At 33.9% G+C, this 14,696-nt stretch overlaps 1 protein-coding gene across 3 annotated transcripts; it reads right to left on the bottom strand.

Moving 5' to 3' along the window:
• Positions 1-3,467: 3,467 nt before the first annotated feature.
• LOC116030288 (probable GTP-binding protein OBGM, mitochondrial) lies at positions 3,468-7,991 on the bottom strand. 3 transcript variants are annotated; one of them, XM_031272497.1, is made up of 6 exons: positions 7,661-7,991; positions 5,734-6,133; positions 5,551-5,659; positions 5,069-5,151; positions 4,842-4,904; positions 3,468-4,723 (listed from the first exon to the last, which is right to left on the bottom strand). In XM_031272497.1, the coding sequence occupies exons 2-6, from the start codon at positions 5,857-5,859 to the stop codon at positions 3,569-3,571; spliced, it is 1,536 nt and encodes a 511-aa protein (XP_031128357.1). In that variant the 5' UTR covers positions 5,860-6,133; positions 7,661-7,991; the 3' UTR covers positions 3,468-3,568. The 3 variants fall into 3 exon arrangements, with proteins under 3 accessions (XP_031128357.1, XP_031128358.1, XP_031128356.1); XM_031272498.1 differs by having other exon boundaries at positions 5,734-6,075; XM_031272496.1 differs by having other exon boundaries at positions 5,734-6,070.
• Positions 7,992-14,696: the final 6,705 nt, after the last annotated feature.

The following is a 14,696-nucleotide window of genomic DNA, read 5'->3' as shown; positions in this document are numbered from 1 at the left end:
TTGAACAACAGAAGATGAAAAACCTACAAAATTGAGAAACATACATTTCACGAAAATTAGTATTGATAATGATCACAGTACAATTCGTTAACAAAATAATTAAAAGAAAATTTACCAACATTCACCAATTTCTGCTCTATCATACTCACCAATGACACGCCAACAACTGCAGCGAGCGAGCAGGATGACCTGAGCGGTTGAAATAGGTGGTGGCTCTTATTGTCCCGCAACGGTGAAAGATGCGTACAGTAAAAATAAAATGATGTGACGAAAATACCAACTTGCCGGCCACTTAGGCTTTGTTTCGATTTCTTTTGAGGCTAACGCATGCCATATTCCCTTTCTAATAATTTTCCTTTCAAGTGTTCTGGTTTAACACTTTAACACGTACAAATTGTCAAATAAAGAGAAAAATAGTATCCTATAAAATAAAATAAAATAAAAGGGTTGTAAATTTTTCAGTAGAATACACTTTGACACATCAAAATCTAATTATAAAATATTTTATTCCATCTTTAATTTTAAGCAGTAGAGATACTCTTTCTCCTCTGATAATCACCAGCATATATTTACAATGATTTGGCTGAATTACGATAATTTCTTACCATCCATAGCATTCTACTGAAAACCGCAGTTGATGACGGGTGCGAAGATCAAGGATGGATCTGATCTGCTCACAAAGCCAAATAATCCTGACTTGACAGTGAAAATCAATATCTAAATTCTATACTAAAATTCAAGGCATATTTGGAGATAATTGTAGATGTGTAGCATTACCCCACCCATTTTCTGCTCAATGCTCCTCGTATTTTCTTAGCTATCTGGAAGAAAAATGCTAATTTAATAATGGCAGGAAATGGCTGGGGAAATTAAAGCTTAGCTTATACAAATACATTATAAATGGAACGGTTTAACTGGATATATATATAATATTGGAAAAGGTTCAAGAAAAAGAAAAAAGTAATATCCAGAATCTGGATTTTTTTCCTACAATTTCTAAACCTTCTTCAATTCGGTTCTAATAGCGAGCGAACAACATGCAGATGAGGAAGAAATTAAAAGAGATAAAATTAAAATTCTCTAACAATTAGAAACACTTCAATTCCTGTGGACAATGTGCAATCCACATCTACCACATGAACAGTTGTAACTCATTAGCATGAGCTCATTACCTGCTGGAAAGTACTCAGATCAGAGATGCCAAAATGGAGCCTCCTATCCAGACGCTGTACTTCCTTTCAGGTGATTTTCATGCTACTTGGAGCCAAGGCAGTGATTTCAATTCCTTGCTCATTCTATCGGCAATCCCAGTGAACATGATGTCCACATCGCACTTCATGATGGAGTTGTAGGTAGTCTCGTGAATCCCGGAGGCTTCCATTCCGATCATGGAAGGCTGGAATAGGACCTCCGGGCAGCGGAAACGCTCGTTGCCGATATGATGGTGATCACCTGGCCATCTGGGAGTTCCTAAAATGTAAATATCAAAATGTTTTGCATTATTATTATTATTATTATTTACAATAATATAAATATCTAAAATTTAAATAAATCTAAAATTTTAACATAAACTACTAATATTGAACTCCTATTTTTGCACATCACGGATATGAAATACTAGTCAAATAAAGTTCTAAACCAATTAAACCGGTTGAAACTTGACAAATAATAAAAGGAAAATATAAAAAGACAAAAATGCCCTTACTAAATATAGGAAAAGTTATGAGAAGGACTCAAAGTGTCCAATAAATAATAGTCTGGAATGTTAAATGGCAAAAAACGATAGTTTGAGACTAAATTTGAAATTGCCACCAAAGACAAATGACATTTGGTGGAATTAACTCTATTATTAATTACACCTTATTTCTCATTTTATATGTTCTGTTAACTATTTGAGGTCAATTCAACACTTATTCTTCTTTTTTTCTTTTTTCTTTTTTCTTTTTTTTTTTTGTTTTTATACATATTTTCCTAAACAATTTCTTATAATTTTTAATTCTGATTATTTTTGTTTAATAGAATTCTTAATATAATTTAAAATATATAAATTTTATTTATGTATGACATATATATATATATAATGGAATAAATTAAGTACAAAAATAAATGTAACATTTGTATAATTTGTACAAATATTTTATCATCACTTATTTGTTAATTATCTAGGTTTTTTTTATTATTATATTGACAATAATATAATTATATCGGTACAAGAAAATACAAAATACATACACAAATTTATGTAGGTAAATCATGAAAAATTCATTCCAATCCAAAATAATGACAAATTTATGATTTAAAAAGATTAGGTTATCATTTTGCAAGGCTGGCTTCTTTGCGGGTTGAAATTGTTTAAACCTAACCCGCCTCACGGTGAGGGTGGTTAGGGATGGCTTGCGGGTCTTAACCAGTTTAGCACTCTTAGTATACGATCATGTTATGTTGGAGAAAAGAAAAGAAATGAGTTATGGCTACTAAAATTTATTTTTTTTGTCCGTGAAAAAAAGAATAAAATAAAATAAAAACATTAGCAATTGTGTATTTGCGTTTGACTACAAGCAAGTCCCTAGCGAGATGGTACTCTTCACGCACCCACAACTACTCTCCTATTTTTTTTTTCCTTTTTGTTTTAAATCCTACTTGGTGGAAGAAAAAAAAATAATAATAATAATAATGGCGGTACTCTAACATATATTATCACATGATTAAAAAAAAACAATTCAAGATTTTATTAATAATTTAAGGAAAATGACATTTTAAATTTTATAATTATGCGGGTATATATATTAGTCTTCAAATCTTCAATTGTTGAAATTTCTACATTTATTCCTATCGAAAAGTACAGTGAAAATTGTGATCCAAAAGTCTTTCAAATCCAAGCACTCTTTTGCTGACTATTATTATGTCATATTCTCATTCCATTTCTGTTGCACGTTTATTCATTCGGAGACCATGTCCATATCCATGATTAGTATGAAAATCAAAAGTGAGTGTAATACTAATAATTGGAAGAATAAATTCATTATATCGCTTAATGGAGAGGGAAATATTTTAGCAGTACGGTCTATATGAAAAATGCATAAAAGTTTCCAGGGCATTGATTTAGTTAATGAAAAGTCTCATTTAAGCTTTTCAATATGAAACTATGAGAGTGAGTTTGAATTGAATTTCTTATGTATAGAAGCGTATACTTTGGTATTGAGCTTTAAAGTTAACAATTGTTATATCATGGACCAAGTCTGATTCATATTACATTGTGAAACCAAATAAAAAATTATGTATCTGCAATTAACAATTTTTGTACCTACAGTTAATAATTTTTAGTACAAAATATATCAACTATATGTATAAAATCTAAATGTTATTTTTGTACTAAAGTTCACAATGCAAAATTGATCCTAGTTCATAGTATAATTTGCCTAAAGCTAGATTTACCTCTTCAGAGGCAAATTCATGGATTCAAAATATAATATAGCAAATTCAAAAAACTTGATTATTAAAAGAAAATACATAAAAGTAATGTTACATATGCGTCAAATTTTACTGAGTAATTCATAAATAAATTAGGTTAGCGATCGAGAACGATATTGTCTAATTTCAACCGGCACAATTCTATACCGTTCACAAGCAACCTAAGACTATCTTTGAGCTCAGAGGTTCCTTCCTCCAAAACTGCACAGACAGGAAAAATGGGAACGCCAGACACCCTTTGTTTGAGCTCTTCACAAACCTCTTCAGCTCCATCCTCGTCAATTTTGTTTGCAACTACTAAGGATGGCCGATCTGACAAACCCTCTCGATAATGCTCGAGTTCCAAAACCAAATCTTTAAGCTGTTCCCATGGCGGTATTCCTTTGTTGTCACCAAGAGTCGCTGCCAAGTCCACCACGTACGCTAGAACTTTTGTCCGCTCTATGTGCCGTAGAAATGCATGCCCGAGCCCCCGATTTTCATGCGCTCCTCTTATAAGCCCAGGGATGTCAGCCACTGTAACTGAGAAGTCGTAGTAGTTTACATTCCCCAAATTTGGCCTCAGTGTCGTGAAGGCGTAATGGCCTATTGTAGGTTTTGCCTTCGACAGAGCCCCGAGAAGGGTGCTTTTCCCTGCATTCGGCATCCCTACAAGACCAACATCGGCAATGCTCTTGAGCTCTAACACGAGAACAACCTTTGAGCCTGGCGAACCAGCGCTTAGTGATGCAACTTCTTCATCAGTATACTCTGCAGCGTCAACAGTGTCAGAGTCGTTTCCCTTCTGTGTCTTCTTTGAAGTCTTTCCTGTAGAGACGTTACCTAAGCCGCCGTTCCCTCCCAGAGCAATAACTATCCGTTGGCATGGCTCCGTTAATTCTGCTACATTGTATTCCACATTCTCACTCTGCTCCCCTTCATCTTCCCACTCCGATCCTGACACAGCATCATCACTATCTTGACCTTCCGACTGACTACGTTCGAGCATTCTTGAACGTGGAATTTGAACATGAGATGAATCCTGCGCTAATCTGGTACTAGTTGAGTTGTCAACACAAGGACTGGCAGTCTTCTTGAATGTGGTTTCGGTTTCACAAGTTGGACGAGATTGTAGAGAGCATTCAGATGAATCAGTAGCAAGTGTACCGGGTATATCCCAGGGATCTAAAGTTGTTGAAGAAACTTTCTGAACTGCAGAAGGAAGTTCTCCTTCCACAACATGAATTACAGTGCCAACTGGTACTTGGACAACCTAGTAGAAAAGTTTGCATATTAGACATTTTTGGATCAAGTTGGGACATACTCATTAACAGTGTGATACAAATGGTTTTAAAAAGTTAAAAAATTATGAGAAAAATATATAGCGCAACCTCATCAGTGCCTCGGCTTCCTATCATATTTTTGGAAGTTCCATGCCCCCCTCTTCTTGCATTCTGAAAATTACAATAATTGTAAATATATATCAAGCAATACATTGTGCCACAATGAACATGTTTAGAGGAAAAGAATAGCAGGTAAATGAGGACAAAACGGAGGGGAAAAAATGAAACAGAATATGATATTGAAATATGTAGCCAATAAGAGAAGAACAACGCACTATGTGATGCGACAGACCACTAAAATCCCAGACTGCTGGAGAACATTCAAGTATAACATCACCACCTCGTCCACCGTTTCCACCTGAAAAAACACAAGAACATGTCTCTGAATGATTTTATGTAATTGATATATCAAACATAATAGTTAGAGGTAGCAAGTGCCTAAAGTGCGATGCCTGCCCTTTTCTCCAAGGAAGTGAAACACAACAAAGAGAAATGCCTAAAATTACATGGAGTATCAAAGAGACAGGATGTGCAAATGTGCTATGCAAATATGATCCAAATTGTTCATGGCATCAAAGAAATATAAAAACTTAACCGAACTAAATAAAAATCAGAAGAAATCTGTTAGGGAAAAAGAGTGCATTAAGGGCATGACAAGGAAAGAAATTAGATTAGAACGGTAGGCTGATGTATAATAAGGAAACACAAAAAGAGATAAAACAGTTTCATTTGTGTCAAGTCTTTTGTGAAATCCAACCATCGGGCCTTCCAAAGCGATTGTGCCGGCTACGACGAAAGCTGTTACAACCGTTGCCACCATCGCCTCCTTTTGCCCATATACGGAAGCGGTCTATCATTTTCCGCTCCTACAAGAGAAGCATTTGTAAGAGTATAAAATTATGAGTACCTATGTACAGGCCATAGAGGGAGTGTAAAAGACCTGCAATGGGGCAAGCTTTGTCTTCTTTTGAGCAATGTCTGAGAAAGAACACAACTGAAAGACCAACTGTGATTGCGAGAATTTTCTCACATTCCTCAAGGAAGATTTCCCACAATTTAGCCACATATTAATATCACCTTCAACAGTTTAATATTAGTTGATTCCACATTCAAATAGTGACAAGGGTTCTCTTGAATATCAACCTTCACCAATTTTTATACTGTGAAACCCAGAGTATATAAAATGCATGCCACATGCCCACAAAAGATGATGTCCCAAGCAGGCCTTAGTTCACTGTGTGGAAAATAGTAAATACTCCTAGAAGATTCAGAATCTCCTGCGCTTCAATCACTTAAGCTTTAGTACTTAGTAGCCAAGTAAAGATTTCGTAAGTTGGCATCTGAGCACCATTTATAAACCAAATAAGTAATCAAAAACATTGACTTTCCATTGCAAATATCTGAAGTTCAGAACAAGACTTAATAGCAACAATGCCCACATAGGTCTGACCTTTTTAATTTACTCAGCCCATGAGTGGGGATGCGCTATATAAATCAATAAGCATACTACTCTATATCTGAAAATTATTTTATCAAGTACAAAAAGGGTTGATAACTCACATCCTGAATATAAAAAAGCCAACAGGTTGATCTTTTTATACTAGGATGCTATCATTATTTACCTTTTATTCTTCCTATCTAATTATTTTTTTTTCATTTCCTTTTAAATGTAGGGTATTTCCTTTTAAATGTAGGGTATGTTCATTTCCTTTGAAGAACAGGTGAGTTAACCACTATTGCTGTTTTAGTTATACTATTGTATGATTTTCCAGTTTCTAAACTGTCTTCTTTTATGTTTGTAGCTATAATCTGACACTGTTAAGGTGTATAGATTCTGCCTCTAGGCTTGGTTATGGTGTTCTGTCTACTGCAGTTCTGGCTAATCATGAGGTTATTACTTCTATTGAACAGATATACTTCAAGAAACAGGTATTCATTTATCCTAGAGTTATCATTGACCATTCTATTGTAATATGTGCTTAAATGCTAAAGTTATCTATGGATGATTTTAAGGTTACATTTGGTGTAAACTAACAGTAGAATACCATTAAAATATATATCTAGCAGATAATCATTCAATCTATCAAATTTTCAGTTCAAATTAAAGTAATTCAAATATGACATTATCAGTTTTAAATGAATACAGAAAAGTCAAATGTGTGACCCAAAAAAAAAAAAAAAAAAGTATCAGACTCCTTTCTCATCATTTGTAATAGTGTTGAAGAGATGGTTTCCAGCAGAGACAGCAATAATACAGGTATAAATAAAAAAGAAATGTAAATTCAAATACCAGTATACACATTATACTATTCATGGTAAACCAGTTAAAATTTAGCTAAAATTTCATTCATGGTAAACCAGTTTGAACCTGAATGCATTCAAAAATTCTGTCATGTAAATGTAAGTAGTCAATATCTATTTAGAGTACTCAACATTCGAATGGATATAATATATTATTCAGGATGCCAATCTGTAATTATATTTATTTTCTAATTTTCTAATATATAGAAGCATGATTTAGTTCTATATTCAAATTGTATTTTTCACAGAATAATATTACTGTATATATTGGCACTATATAATTTTAGACCAGTTTATATTTTACCAAGTTTTTAAAGCATGATTATGTTGATTTGTGATGTAAATTTAAAGTTACTTAATGTAAACTGATATATATTGAAAATAAATAGAAAATATAAGGTGTATTTAGCTCTGTTTATTTTTTTTAAACCAATATCACAACAATGTATACGAACGATCTCATAAAAAGTATACAACAAAGTCAAAAACTGCAAAATAAAGATTTCAAATATTATACCAAAACAAGTATATAGAAATCAAAAAAACATATATGAGAGGGCACTCACCGGGAGATAGACAAAGACCTGATTACACGGAGAACAGGAGACGAAGTAAACGAATGAGCTCGGAGACGGAATCACGAGAGGGGGAGAGGCAGATGCTGGGGAGAGTCTTCTTGATATCCTGTCATCCTTCCGTTTATTTTGTGGAGAGAGTCAACAATGTGTACTGAAATGTGAGTGCATGTTGAAATTAGTCTGTTTCCAGACTAATTTCTTACACTGATCCAAGAAATGCGTGTGAGATTGTCGAAGAAGTGAAGGAAATTTTACTGAACTGAGCTAGATAGAATCTTTAGCTTGGTTATTCACGGAGAGGGGGCAGAGCGATGGAGGCCAAGAGAGATCAGTTTTGGTCTAGGTTAGTTTTTGTTTTTATATGGTCGGGTTTGGGCTTGAGTATTGGGCTTAGGTTTTAGGCTGTGTGTTGGGTTATATATTTGAATAGATTAGAATGGATTGGGCTGCTGTTTTTAGTATAACAACTTTTATTGTATTTTTTTTTAAAGCAACAATTTTTATTGTGTATATTTTGTATTAATATTTCAATTTTCTTTAATTTTTGTTTTAAGAAAATAATTTTTAATAATTATATTTCGAAAGCTAAATTTATGTTGTTAGAATTTCATATATTATATAATTAAATTGAGTTATGTTGTTATATTGTTATTGCTATTGCTATTTAGAATTGAGTGATGATGTTTTTTCTATTGTTTATTGATAATATAATTTATTCATAAATTAATTTATTTAAATTAAATTAAATTAAATTTGTAATAGATACAGATATTAAAAATATTTGTTTTTTTTTTAATCTATTGATGCTTAAGTTGATGAGAGTTGTTATCAATTATTTGTTTTTTTTTTTACCATTATTATTATTAAGGTTATTCATTTTTAATGCTAATTATTATTTTTTGTTTGTATTGAAGTATTATTATATTTAGGTATATTAACATACTTTGTTTAATGTGTTGACAAATTATAAATATTACATAAATTTTATATATCAATTTTATTGTTCATTTCCATAATATTAATAGTTTTTGACAACATAACATAATTTAAATATTTTAAATATTTAGTCCGTGCATCGCACGGGTAGCATACTAGTTTTAAAAAAAAAACCTGAATGTCAGAAGAATCGAACATGTTGAGGACAGTGGCAAATCTATTTAACTTAAATAGTAAAAATACAATACCTGGTTGAGATCCTATTGAGCAGAAGACAGAGTTGGGCTCCTGGTGAACTTGTAGTACTATCGGGAACGCCAAGTTGTCGTCAATCTCTCCGGCTGACTGTTGTTTTCTTCTTTAACTTCTAAAACAAAAGATAGAAATTAGTGGGATATCTTCATCTGTTTTTCTAGAAGAAGAAGAAGAAACATCTGTCTCAGCCCAAAGCTACCTAGCCAACTAAAGGCCCAATAGCAAAGCCCATCAATTTAAACTTTAAATAGCATTTTCCAATAGGGGTGGGCGTTTCAATATTCAGTTCAGCTTTTTTTTTGGTTTCGATTTGTTCAATTTTAAAAAAAAAATGAAACCATCCGGTTTAACATTGTAGTTCGGTTCGGTTTTGGGTATTAGCATATGGACACTCATAAATTATTTACAGCATGAGTAATGTGTTCAACTGTTCACTATCAAAGGAATCAGGCAACTAAGGAGCTAATTAAGAAAGGTTGCATTGTTCGCAGCAAACTGGATCATTTTAAAACTAAATCTCATTAGACGAAAATATTTTAATCATTTATACCAAAGGTAGATATTAGTTTGAATTGTTAAGAGAACAAACTCAAGACAATATGGCAAGCATTTATTGAAAAATGCACAAACAGATTTAACCAAATGTGTATGTACCACAATAATGCAATTAAAAGAGAGATGATAGCTTGCAACTTTTACTTGTTAGAATTCACATTTCAAACATTATGAGTGGTTTGAATAACAAAAAGACAAAAGAAGTATGAAGATTGCATAGGAGAAAAACAATAAATTGTAACAGTTTCAATGGCTCTTAGAATCTAAGGAACCAAGAAAGAGCCAAAGCACCAACTGTCACAAGCAGCAGGTAAGCCATTCTCTAAAAACTTTTAGATAAGCTACCACCCAATCACCCAAATCATAACTTGTCCCTGAAGCCAAATTAGTTATTAGTTGATTCAGCTGAAGTCTGCTAAACTTGAAACACCATACCTTATTTTCATTTCCCCCAAAAGAATCAATTCAACTCTTTTCTAGGAGAATACTAAGCTACTGCAATTTCAATCTGAACTTTAGGAGTTCACTAGCTGTATCTATTTTTCCCCTAGAAAAGCTACCCATTTGTATCCGTCAAAAAATAGGCAAATAAGCTCCAAGAATGCAACTTTATTCAAACTGAACCTGCCCCTTATAATCAGAAACACAATGGCATAACAATTAACAATTCATTTGCCACAACTTATGAATATTTACTCCTTATTCCCGTAAGAACATGTTTGAAAATTTTCCTTTAAGCCTCGGGAAGTTGAGATTTCGCGTTGAATAACATATACCAGTCTAAAACAACCAAGAAAGAACGAGAAGCATATGCACGCGTATATGTGTAAGGTTGTGTATACATATATGCAGCGAAAGAGAAGCACCATTGAAGGTGCAATAATGGCCGCCCATAAGCGGAAGCTTACAAGTGTAGTGGCAATAGAGTGGGAAACTAGGAAGCCCTAGCCTACCTTCATCGATAGGGGAGAAGGAGACCGGAAGCAGGGGAGGTGGTTGGCATTATGTCGCTGTTGCGGGAAGAGGCCGCCACCGGAATGGAGCTCTGGTCTGTGGAGGCGTGGTCAGAGAAGTTGGAGAAGAAGGCGAAGACGCGGAGACGACAGAGAAATTAAAGCTTTAGCAATTTACTGATTTAGAGATTTACAAATTTATTATATATTAATTTAAAAAAAAAAAAAGGAATGGTTTTCAGTTCAGATTGGTTTTAAACCGAATCGAAGTTCGGCATAAAAATTATTTATTAAAAAAAAAAAAGGTACCGTTCGTTTATTTGGTACCAAACCGAACTGACCACCCCTATTTTCCAATCCTAAATTTTTAAATTTTCACAAATTAATATAGCAAATTATATCGTGGATCCTAGTCTAACTTGTAAAGTGGACTTTGGTCCAAAACAACATCGTTTTTGTCAACATTCTTTTTTTTTCCGTGTTACTGTTAACTATTTAATTTACCTTGTCCTATAACAAAATGCGAATTTCCTAATTCATACTATATGGGTTAAATTATGTCATAGATGAAGCAATTACTTCATTTCTGAGACAACAATTTTATCCTCCAAAACTCCATAGTCCATATATAATAGTCACTTAGTCAGTGACTCATTTCTATAAGTTCTATTAGCAATAACACCAGAATATCATTATTAACTTAATGCCTTAGATTATTTAAAACCTTCACCATGTTACTAAAGGGGTTCATCACTCTCCCAAATAGTAAATACACACAAATAGTAAATACACATATGGTCTGTGAGTAAATCCAATGTGATTGTATGGGGCAACCTATACAACAAACAAAGGTTATTAATAAGCCTAAAATGGCCATATCCCTGAGATCTCCATGCAACTCAATACACAGTACAGATCTCCACAGGGATTTTATCCCTCATTCACAAGGTTTCCCAAATAAAAATTAGTGACAATCTTCTATACTCCATAATTTTTTATGTTAAATGATGACGAAGATTACAGCAGATTTGAAAGCTGACAAGTAAAATAATAATAATAATAATAATTAATAAATAAATAAGGTCAAAAGAAAACAAAGACATGATTTACAGTGGGAAACACAAAACAAATAAAGCAAAAACAGAAAAATAAATAAATAACAAAAACAAAAAACACAAACCCTTAATACAAGGATTAAGAATTGCACTGAGAAAGTAATATTGAAAAGTCTTAATTGCTAGGAAGCTAATGTGCATAACTGGTTGCAATTATGATCCTCAGATGCTCTATTAGGCACGTGATTATAGTAACCCTTTGGGTGTAAAGTCCCACCCAATTAGTAAGGTTAATGGGCATTTACTTGTTGGTAGAGCTGTTAAAAAACCAATACAATCAGTAGGTTTCAGTGGAGCTGTTAAATGTGGCTCATATGTAGTAATGGTATCCAGTAGTAGTTGTTGGCACAATGTGCCTAACAATCTTGATTTTGGAATTAAAAAATAATTTGGTTAATGTTGAAGAAATCTCTTGTTTGAAAAGGATGAGCAATTTTATGAAGATTCAAAACTCAAGTATAGCAAGATAGAGTATGAAGTTTCATAATTGATATTCATTGTAATTAAGCTCAATGACATCCAAAATGTCAAAATGATTTTTTAGTCTGAACTTGCAAAATAATTACTAAACAGCTAATAGGTTGTACTATGCATAAGGAACCTTGGTTCAGGTTCTTTTACATTTTTGAGTTGCAAATTTTCTACATGTTTTGCATCGAAACGTGGTAGCTAAGAATGTCTAAAGGTTCAACAGAACCTCCAACCATATCTGTAATTGTGCAACTCTGTTGTACACTTGTACTACACAGAAAGAACCCAATTAAAGTTCTTTCCATTATCAAATTGCAAATTTTTATGTGTTCTGTACTTCCGTGTTGAAACTCAGTAGGTAAGAACAGCTAGATATTTAACTGAACCTCCAACATCATCTCTTATTTTCTCATAAGTTGAAACACTTTGAAGCCGAAAATGTAAAGCTCAGCTGGTTGTAGCATATTTTATAACATTTAAAGCACAATTTTTTTTATATTGAAACCCAAAGAGTAAGACAACTAGGAGTAAGAGTTCAAAATTATTTTCAGGAGAAGATTCAAAAGTAGTCAAAACTAAATACTAAAACAAAAGCTAAAGATATAAAAATGTAAAAGGAAAAAATCCATTCAACCACACTTCCCCCCACACTTAAAGAGTTGCATTGTCCCAATGCAACAAAATAAATCGGGGGAAATGGATTGAAGGGCATCCCTAGACCTGCTAATGATGATCGCCTTCAGGTGGTGGTTGAAAATAAGATGAGGAGGCTTTTGAGTTTGTTGTGATGACTCTCCTCTTTGTCTTGTGTTTGGGGAGCCTAACTCTTGGAGGCATTTCTTAACTACAACATCATAAAGTGAGGACAATAGTTGCAAACATTGATTAATATGAAACATAGAGCAATATGCAAGCAAACAATGCAAGAAATATCAAGAATTTTATTTGAGCATTTCATCAAACACCTTGTGTGCAAGAATTTAAACAAAGAAACTTAGTGCAATTGGTGTCCCCAATCAACCCATTTCAACACAACAAATATCACCACCTCAAACACAATCAATCATGAGCATTTGTAAGATAAAGCTACACTAGTCATTTAAACAAAACTAAAATCACTAATCATGGAAATTCATAAGCAAGTAAAGATATTGATGGAAAAATTTGGTAAGGCTAAAAAGATGAAGGAAATGCAGAGGAAAAGCGTGCTGGGCCGCTGTTCGAAAATAGAGAGACAAAATTTTTGGGGAAAAGTTGGCATTAAAAACTCTCGGTCAACAATTGACCAGGGGGCTCGACGCGTCGAAGCAGGGGCTCGAAGCCTTTCATGAATTCCTCGTAAAATGCTATGGCATCACTTCGACGTGTCGAGAATAGTTCTCGACGCGTCGAACTTTTCCAGAAGCTCACTGTTTTCAGCTGTAAAATATGAAGCTAACTACCATTATCAAAAACAACACTCAACCAAGTAAAAATTCCACTCCAAAACCATATAAACACCAAAAACGAAGGCTCAAAAATTTTCAAAAATCAATTAGCATCATGCAATTTCAAGATAAAGCAAGTAACACCCAAATTTATTATTCAAAAACCATCATGCAAATTAAACTAGCAAAAATTAAAATGCAAGAAATTAAAAGGCTTGGGTTGCCTCCCAAGAAGCGCTTGTTTAAGGTCATAAGCTCGACTCCTTTTCAAAGTTCATCCGGGTTGACCCGTGAGGCTACCTCCATCACATGCCTCATTGAAGTTCCCAACACAAGCTTTGCATCCCAAAAGACATCCTTTGTCGACTTTCTCCACATGTGTAAAATTAGCATCTTCATCACGAGTCTTGCTACACATCACATCGGCCCTATAACACCCTTCAATAACACGAGAATTAGGATCTTCAAGAACATTGAATGCCACTTTCTCTTCTCCAAAATCAAAGATCATTGATCCTTTCCGTGCATCAATTATTGCTCCCGTTGTGGCTAAGAAAGGTCTCCCCAATATGATTGGAGTGTAGAGATCTTCTCGAATATCCATTACCACGAAGTCACAAGGCACAAAATACTTGTCAACACGAACGGGAACTGATAAGACTCCGAGATACCCTTAAATCAAGCACATTTTAGGGTATTTTATCGTGTCTATAGCGTCCTTACTTGGTAAATTATGTTCATAAATGCTTGAAAATCACTAACTGATGCACAAAAGCTACTTTTAGCTTAAAAGAAGTAAAACAGGAGCCCCGGGAGCAAATAGGACCAAAAGATGAGCTTAAAGAGCAAACCAGGCAAGAGCGGAGCCCTGGAGGACCAAACTGGAGGGCCACACGCGTGTGAGCATGCGTAAAAACTTTCCAGTAGCTTCCCACGCACGCTCACACGCGTGTGAGAGGCGTGGAGATGGTGATGCGCGAATTTCAGCTAGGGTTGTCATTTCGGAGACTATTTAAACCCCTTTGATGAATTTTCAGAAGAGGTTCCCAGAAATTTAGTTTTCCCTTTCTTAGTTTTTCTTTTGGAGAACTTTCTCCATTTTTTCTTAGTTTTTAGATTAGATCAATCTCCATTGTAGCAAGACAACAAGCTTGGATTGAAGATCTTCTTTTCTCTAGGTGATCTCTATTTCATTTCTATAATTTTAGTTATCTTGTTCTTAGATTGAATTAGCTTTTCCTTGAATTTCATATCATGAGTGGCTAGTTTAATCTAGGAATTTGGATTGTGTGATTGAATGTTGCTAGTGTGA

This window comes from Ipomoea triloba, chromosome 9, assembly GCF_003576645.1.
Source record: "Ipomoea triloba cultivar NCNSP0323 chromosome 9, ASM357664v1".
Classification (NCBI taxonomy): domain Eukaryota; kingdom Viridiplantae; phylum Streptophyta; class Magnoliopsida; order Solanales; family Convolvulaceae; genus Ipomoea; species Ipomoea triloba.
The sequence above is the reverse complement of the archived record's forward strand: the minus strand, read 5'-3'. Positions and strand labels throughout refer to the sequence as shown.